Below are 8,777 nucleotides of genomic sequence, written 5' to 3'. Positions count from 1 at the left end.
CACTGAAGATGTGTTCAAGTAGCACCTAGTGGTGTATTTAAGAACTAAAGAACCTCCCTTCACTTGTTTCCTACTGACAGCTGCACAGTAGGAGACACCAGCAATGCATGCACCACAACTGCTGAAGAACGTCCTCGCTCAGATGCAGCAGCTGCTGCTTTGGCCTCCTTCCTCTTCTGATGATGATGACAGGAGTGCTGTCCCATCTGAACCAATAACAGCCCTTTAGCTGCAGGGAAACAGCCCTCAAACACTTTTACTGCAGACAAAAGAACCTGGAGAAACCAGAGACTGTCTATGGGAGAAACAGAAGGTAAAAACATCATCAGACTGCAGAAGTTAAAGCTCTCACAGCTAGGATTTGGAACTCTGGTTCAAACGAACCAGAGGAACCTCAGGACCCCTCCTGAACGTGTGGAGGAAAAAGAGATGGCTGCAAACAGCCACCACCAGGGGGCAGCATAAGGACAGTCTGCAGCATCTAAGTTCAGTCTAAAAGGGTCCTGGAGGAAAGATTTCACTTCCAATTATTTACTGCACACAAAAAACTGCTTAGGTTCACACAAGTCATTGATCCATAACTGACACGCAAAAATAAGAAATCTCATGGATTAAAACCTTACGAAAATATTTTTTAATACACTTTAAACATTTTAACCAAACTAAATGTCTTGACTTAATAAAGTACATGGAATGTAAAGTATTTGAACATTCAGATATGGCTCCATACTTCTTTTAAAGCATTTTCATGAATTACTTTCTCACAAAATACTTGTTTGAAACAACAAACATTCAGGTTTTTACCAAAAAGATCCTTTCTCCAGTGTAAATCACCAGCTATGTAGATTGTTTTACATTTTAAAGTGAATTTTAAACATAATTTTATCACTTTATTAGAAAAAAAAGAAAAAATGATTTGGGAATAGCACTACAAAATGACAAACGCTGTTCCATTATTTTGATTTGCCTTTCAAAATAAAATTTCTGTTCTTGTATTTTGGTAAATAGATTTCTCCCAAAAGTTTGACATATATTTTTTTCTTCTTTATTGTGCATTTTTGGCTCCTTATATTCCAAAAAATACAGTAATTTACTTTCAGTCATATCTGTTTTTGTCTTTTTATTCTCCAGCTATTGCTAGAAAAGTGTACCATGTTTTTTGCACCAACCGTATTATGAGGCGCAGTCTCAATTACAGGGTCTATTTCTGCTCTTATCCTATATACAAGTGGCATCGTATTATGCTAAAACACAGTCTACATAAAAAGGCAACAGAAGCAAAGCAGTGAGTTCAGTTGAACTTTAATCCACCATTTTAACAACACGCACATTGCTTTTGAATCAATCTTCTCCCACAAATCTATCAAAGTCTTCATCTTCTGTGTCTGAACTGAACAGCCAGGCAATTCTGAATCAAACCGGGTCTCCTCTCAATGTTGTCAGATTCAGTCTTGTTTCCAGGTGGCTGTTCTTGTCGCCGTGTTTTAGCAGAAGCTCAGACAACAGTGAAGCAGAGACCTTAGCCAAGGCGTCCAAGATCCATTCACATATGATGGGAGAACTTTCTCGGTGCTGCCTCCCAGTCTTAGTAAAGGCGTGTTCACTGTCTGTCATCACAATAAGAGTTGAGGCGCTTTTTGAAAAAGTCAAGGCTTTTAAAGTACGGAAAGTACAGTACACCAGAAAAATGCTGGATCATAGCCGGTCGCTGAGGACCATGGCCACACCCACAGCAGAGTCCGCGTTCTTGCCGTACATCACTTGAAAAGGAAAGGCTCTCTCCACTTCCTGCCTGAACACCTGGTTACGTTCCAGCGCGCTGCCGCTGCCAACGATTCTGCTGACGCCAGCGTTTCCGAGGAGCTCTGCAGGCATCATGGAGGCGAGGTTGCTCAGGACTCCACGGCAAAGCGCTCTGGTCACATGACCCAGGGAAAGATTGCTGGTGGAGATGTGGGTCACCTGACCCAGGCTCCCGGGGTCGTGTCTCTCTCCCAGGATGGTGGGAATCATTCTCAGGTCGCTGCTCTCCTGGTTCAAGGCTAAATCAATCAGCTTCTCATACAAGCTTGATTCCGTCAAATCTGCACCTGCAGGGGGGAGAATATTTCAGAAATCAATTCATTTTTTTAAATATTTGATCCTGACCCTCTCCAATGGAAATGGTGTTTTTAGCATGATCCATGAACATCTTTATTTTTTCTCATCTGAGCTGCAATCTGGATCTAAACTGCACTAAACACTAAACAACACTAAAGTTAGGTAGGGGTTGTGAGGGGCTGTAAGCTAGCAGGAGAGTGTGTAAACAAAGGGATGATGGGAAGTTAGGGCAGGCTTACTCCATACCAACAGTCCTGCCCACAACTCAGAGGTGAATTTCTAATGAACTCCTACTACTCACACTGATTTTTTATTTTTTAGCTAAAAATGGCATAATAATAATAAAAAAAAATGGGAACGCTTTGCAAATTGATCAAAAAATGATTGGAATGGGACTTTAAAGACAGAACCGATAACCTGCATTTGAAGAAAATGCTGAATGTTGCGACAAAGAAAAGCACTGACGGGTTAAACAAAGCATCAGATAAGAGAGAAAGTTCACCTCTTACTGCTTCTTTTTGTCCAAAAGATGACACAAAAGTTTGTTTTAATTGAAGCCTGCGCAGTGATACAGAACATTTGGGCCGTATGGCCGGAACTTCTTTTTTAGGTGTGGTTTATCAATGAGGATTATCACTTTTTAATCCACACCCAGCAGCCAATCAAAATCGATTATTACCATTCACAAGGTATAAAAAGGTGTGAAATCTTCTAGATTTTTTTTATCTGGATTTTTTTCTAGAAAACCTTTGTTACCAGTTGTCTTTTGAAAATAAAACATCAGATAAACTTCAGATAAATTTAGCTTTTAATTTGTCATAACTAAATTCTAAAACAGTAAAATCTGTTAAAATATCATCTCCCAATCTGATCCCAGTTGTCTTTAAATTATGATTATGCAGTTTTTAGCCAAAAAAAAAAAAAAAAAAAAAAAAACTGTCGTTTTCTAGGATATACTTCAAGAGGAATTTTCCTCTGAGTTGTGGGCGGGACAGCTGGCATGGAAGTGAGCCTCCTCTGATTTCCCATCATCCCTTTGTTTACACTCTCTCCCACTAGCTTACAGCTCCTCCAAACCTAACCAAACATTAGAAGATTAAAATATCAACACTTTACCTTTTCTTTAAATCCTTTAACACCAGAGCTCCAGTGTTTATGCACTTTGATTTACTGTAACTTTTCAACCGTTAACACGATCAACGTTATGATCCACTGGAATAATGTTGATCGTGTTAACGGTTGAAAAGTTACAGTATGTGAAAGATTTTGTGTTTTTGCGTTTAAACGCCTCAGGTGTTAAAGGGTTAATAACGGTTTTGACTGTATACACACTTTTGGGTTGCTCTGCTATAGTGACTCTGTTACTATAGTGACTAGGAATCCAACAATTCACTTTCCCCACGTTTTAGTTTGAGCCTCAATATTTGGGTCATGGTTCTGTTTTGGTTTAGGTAGGCTTGTTTCTCATTTATCAGAACCAGGAAGGAGCTGAAAAGTCTTATTTCACCCTTTTGAAAATGTTGTTACTTTGTAACTTCCTTTCAAAATAAAATACCTCTTGTTCCACATAGGATTATCCCAGCCAACGGTATTTTCTCTTATTTTGTAGGTCTACTCTTGTGGGTTGTCATCTTTTCCCTTACTTACCACGGCTGTTGACCTGGCATTGCTTCACGATTTAAAAGAATCAGTGTATTTAAAAAAATATAAACATTTACTTTATTCTTAACTCCCTACTGTAAAGTCAATAAACATTGTTGTGCAGCATAAAATATGTTTTAAACACAGAAAAAGAGCAATCAGAGAAAAATGTTGCTAAAGTTTTTATAGTGTTTAAAATATGCGCAAAACAGTAGAGTAATAGTAGAGCACAGTAGAGTTGGAGGTGTTCTACAAACACCTCAGCCATAAAAATTCACTAAGTAACTTTTAAAAGTTAGTTCCTCTATCATTTTATTTTTCTTCACCCAAAGAGCCTCTACGGAGAGCTAAAAGAGACAAATGTGGCCCTGGACCCTCAGGTAGCAGACCTCTGGCTTATATTAATCTGGGTTAATGTAATAAAACAATAAATGATAAATCATTTTTAAATGGAACAGAATGCATATGTTTGACACTTTAAATGTGCAGTGGGGACGACCACTGACTTTCCCCACAGTTCGGTTCAGTGGTGTAATAAATCATACATTTATTTTCAGAGGTCTGACACGTCTGGACAGTTTTCCAAACAATTTTTGTACAAATTGCTGCATTTTTGCGATTGAAATCAAACAATCAATACATTCAAATGATATGTCCTAAAAAAACTTTTTATTTTCTTAGCTAGTAGGAAAAAAATAAATCAAACCTAGGATAAAAATGTGTGTGTGTACCAAGTTCTCTCATCCAGGAGGTTAACATCCCCACAAACGTGGCCAGTACGTTTCCCCCGTTGAGGGATGCTGCCACAGCCAAATATGAGGAGTCGAAGTACGGGAAGTAGGAGATGGAGGAGGTTGGATCTGGAGAATCAGGGGGTGTGAAGCCAGCTGGCATGGCGAACGTCAGCTGAGCAGAAGTGCTTATATTGAGAACTGGAGGTCAAAAAGAGAGGAAATCACAAACCTTTACAGCAAAACAATCGCTGAGTAAACCCACCAAGACCTTGAAGTGATGTTCAAACAAATCATGCAGGATCCATTAATTTAGTTATTTAAGATTAGAAAGTTAAACTCTGCATCTGTTTCACCTGCATCTGTAGGCGCACTCATGCAGGAGTAGACGGAGCACTGGAAGTCTCCCAGAGCGGCCCCTACTGGTGTCCCGGCAGGAATGCCGTGCCAGATAGAACGCGTTTTCCCTGCCAAGCCACCAGACGGCACACACTGAGGAAGCAGGTGCAGAGGAAAGCCGGCCGCCTTTAGGCTAAAGCATGCACACACAGCCAAGTCAAGTCACCCGACTCTGAACATGCAAACATGTTTAGTTGTTTAAGTATTGAATCCTAATAAAACGAAGATGTAATTCTGTGACTTTCATACATGCTTTCATTCCACTGGTTGGTGGAGGTGTTGAAGAAACCCCAGCTAGCTGCATTCTGAGGCGTCATCACACAGCCGTCCAAACCGCACAGCATAGACACCACATAGTCCTGGATGGTGCCCGCCACTGTGAAGTCCTCCAGGAACTCGGGTCTGCAGAGAAACCGTCAGAGAAACCTTCGTGCCAATCAGACGGTTTGTTTTTCAAAGTGTGGGCTGACCTGTTTCTCATGAGCCAGAAGAGGGTTGCACAGCCAAATCCTGTGGCAGTATTGATGTGCGAGTCTGGTTTTGGAAGAGAGCGGAGGAACTCGCTGCTGCAGCGTCCGTCCTGCCAGGTGATCAGCTGGCTGGCGTCTCTGGGAGTGAAGGAGTCTCCACTGGACCAATCGCAGCCTGTGAGGGGAAGAAAAGGAAAATAAAGAGCTGATATTGTCGATGTTCCCTGGTTTTATTTGGGGTAAAGACCCCCTCCCATCACCTTATGTTCTCCCCCGTTAGCTTGTAGCCCCTCACACCCCCCAATCTATTAGTGGAGCAACAAAAATGGCGAGCAATATTTGGAGCCTTCTAGCCATTCGATTCGATTTCCCAGAGATTCAATTCTGATTTTTTCCCCATTATTTCAATCCACTCAATTTAATTCAATGTAATTTTGAGTTTACACATTTAGACACATTTGTTTAGTAAAACATTAATAATCTACTATATGTTTTGAATATATTTATATTTATCTGATACAGTTCACATACTGTAAAATGTACTAGTAAAATAATGAGATTGTTAATATCATCCAGTGTTACATGGATTCTCTAAAGGAGAAGTTCTAACAAAAATGTTCAGATCATTAACATTGTAAACATTGTTCTGCTTCTCCTGGAGGGCGTTTCAATTTGGCCACTAGGTGGAGCTCACGCAATAGTAGTACACTATTTTCAAGAAGAATAAGCAAAATATGAGCAAAAAAACTGTGCTTTTGACCAAAAAGAGTTACTTTAATAAATGTTTCCTTAAAATAGTTTAGTTTAGTTTCTGATTCTAATTATATTTCTCGTTCTTGTAACTCCTCTTTCTTTTCTCAAACGGTCTTGCCTTTTGCCAGTCCACATAAGAATATTGTTCTTAATCTGTCCTGACTGGATAAATAAGGGGGAAATTAAAAACATTTTACATGCCATAAAAGCACAGTGACAGTAGTGCTGGGCGATAGAAAAGTCTCAATTGTGCCATTACTCATTCATTTTTATTTATTTTTATTGCTGAACTTTTGTGCAAAAATGTGTTTTCCTTCTAAGAAATTTGAACCTGTTGTGCACTTTCAAAAACTGTTTCTTATTTGTAACTTTTCAGTTACATATTACTGGAAAGAATAGTCAGAGAAAAGTAGGTAATTACATTTTTGTCCATTTTTTTTCATAGAATAACTAAAAATACACTTTATTGTAGAATATTGTGATATATATTGTCATATAAAATAATCTAAATTATGATATACAATTTTTTCCCAACACTAAATGGCAGAATTAACTTTTATTTTTGATTTATATGTTAATGGTTGTGAAGTTCTTAGAAATATTGATGGTATTTGTCCTGAGGAATCCAGTCCTATTGTTGTAGGTATGACAGACCACAAATACATTTGTTTCAAGGAAACTACTTCCAATACTATTTCAACTTTGGCCTATTTTCACAGTGCAATATTTTTATGAAAGCACTTTTTTGAGTTAATGCCAACATATGTTTAATAAAAAAAAAAACCTCTCAACAGAGACATGTTTTGTCTCTGATGTAGAATTCTGTTTTTGTTCTGAGGTGGTAGTTTCTTTTTTGGTGGTGGTTTCTTTGGTTGGTGCGAGTAAGCCCACCCCCACTTCCCAACATCCATCCGTTTACACTCTCTCCTGCTTGCTTACAGCCCCTGCCTGGTGCAAGAAAAATGGTGACCAATATCTGAGTTATCCAGCTGTTGTGTTATGTTCACAAATTACACTTCTGGGTTAAAACGTAATAAAATGAAGGAAACATTTGTTTTTGTTCAAAGGCCGCATATTGTTATCAAATTTACCTAATAAAACATAGTGATTAATAGCATTTGATCTTAACACAAAAGTGTGATTAATGGTATATATGTTTTTAATCAATTGACGGCCTTAATTAAAAATAAATGTTCTAAATTTACAGTTTTGGTTTTGGCATTATTCCTCTACCCTTCTCTTGTGTCTTTCCACCAGATTTGTGTGGCTGCTGCCCACCATATATCTTGTATGTGTTGTCCACCAGTTTCCCTTAGGATAAATAAAGTATAATTGATTGATTGTTTTGTGTGTGAGTTTCATCTTGTGATCATTCACAGATAATAAGTGGTCGGCAAATACTATAACAAAAAAATAATAATAATAATAATAAATGTGATTAATTTCGTCCCAGGTTTGCGATTAATTAGTTATTTTTTTAATCGATTCCCGGCCCTGCTTTGTACATGTCCTCCGTCGTCAGTTTAAATAAATAAATTTAAAAAAAAGATCATGTTAAAAAACACAATTTTCACTGAAGTGGGTCTTTAACACAAATAAAAAATGATGGAAAACACTTTCAAAAAATACCAAAATAATACAATTCTTCAGGTGGTATTGTATAATGATGGGTGCAATAAACTATAAATAGAATCACATTTGAACTTCAGATGCAATAAATATGGTTGTTTTCCCTCTTTCTTTTGTAACTAAACTACCTGTTGACGATTCCCTTCTTGCAGGAATCCTAACTTACATATTTGTTTATGTTTTTACACCTACATTTGGTTACTTTACCGGTTCCAGATGTTTGTATCGATTCAGAAATCAAGATTCTCTGATATTCTCTCACCGCTCTTCGCCCTCCACAGCAGAACTCCGTGCATCTGTCCGGACAGCCCGATCCCGCGCAGGCGCCGCAGTTTGTCCGCGGGCAGCTCTCCCACGCAGCGGTTCACGGCGTCTATGATCCGGCCCGTGTCCTGCTCCTTCGCCTGCACGGCCAAACGCCGTTAGACCGGCAGAGAACGAGCTGATTCCGTTAACGAGGTTTACTCACCTTCATCCCGCCATCGGGGCTGAGGTCTGCAGCAGTCGGCAGCGCGTGGCTGGCACTCACGGTTCTGGAGTCCGTCGCCAGTAGAACAGCTTTGACGGAGGTGGTGCCCACGTCCAAACCCAGGAGAAAGTTAGTCATGACTGCTGATGACTGCGCACCGACCCGCTGGATCACCGGGAAGGCCGGCTCGACGCTGCTGCGTTCACGGAACACCAGGAAGTCGGACATTTGAGTGTGATTCTGTTTGGAGAAACTCGCCCAGAAACTGTTATAAAAACACAATTTTATCAACCGTGTAAAAGTCATAGTTGACACAACAACATTTTTATACTGTTATAATAATAATAACTGATTTAAAAAAGAGGTGAAATTAGAGCAAAAACAGGAAAATGCTCTTAGCTACACCAAAGGTCAAATGGTCATTGGAAGAAGTGCTGTCTAATAAACAGAACACTTTATCAATACATATTCAAATGATTCATTATTTAAAGTTATTCTGTGTTACGTCCCTCCTTGGGGAGGAGGAAGAAATGTGTAACATAAAGAAATAATTAAATAACCGGGCAGGGATAAGAATGAGACACA

At 39.1% G+C, this 8,777-nt stretch overlaps 1 protein-coding gene across 2 annotated transcripts in view; it reads right to left on the bottom strand.

The window, feature by feature from the left end:
* Positions 1 to 1,286: 1,286 nt before the first annotated feature.
* shpk (sedoheptulokinase) overlaps positions 1,287 to 8,777 on the bottom strand; it is a 7,683-nt gene continuing 192 nt past the window's right edge. Inside the window, exons 2-8 of one of the 2 annotated variants that reach the window (XM_024265697.2) lie at positions 8,193 to 8,457; positions 7,986 to 8,127; positions 5,342 to 5,516; positions 5,121 to 5,273; positions 4,829 to 5,004; positions 4,473 to 4,673; positions 1,287 to 2,090 (exon numbers count right to left, since the gene is read on the bottom strand). In XM_024265697.2, the coding sequence (XP_024121465.2) occupies positions 1,696 to 2,090; positions 4,473 to 4,673; positions 4,829 to 5,004; positions 5,121 to 5,273; positions 5,342 to 5,516; positions 7,986 to 8,127; positions 8,193 to 8,457 (1,507 nt within the window). In that variant the 3' untranslated portion in view covers positions 1,287 to 1,695. The remainder of the gene's footprint in view (positions 2,091 to 4,472; positions 4,674 to 4,828; positions 5,005 to 5,120; positions 5,274 to 5,341; positions 5,517 to 7,985; positions 8,128 to 8,192; positions 8,458 to 8,777) is intronic. The other variant, XM_024265698.2, reaches the window with a different exon arrangement.

This window comes from Oryzias melastigma, linkage group LG14 (genome assembly GCF_002922805.2).
Source record: "Oryzias melastigma strain HK-1 linkage group LG14, ASM292280v2, whole genome shotgun sequence".
NCBI classification, from domain to species: Eukaryota; Metazoa; Chordata; class Actinopteri; order Beloniformes; family Adrianichthyidae; genus Oryzias; species Oryzias melastigma.
This window is presented reverse-complemented; position numbering and strand designations above follow the sequence as displayed.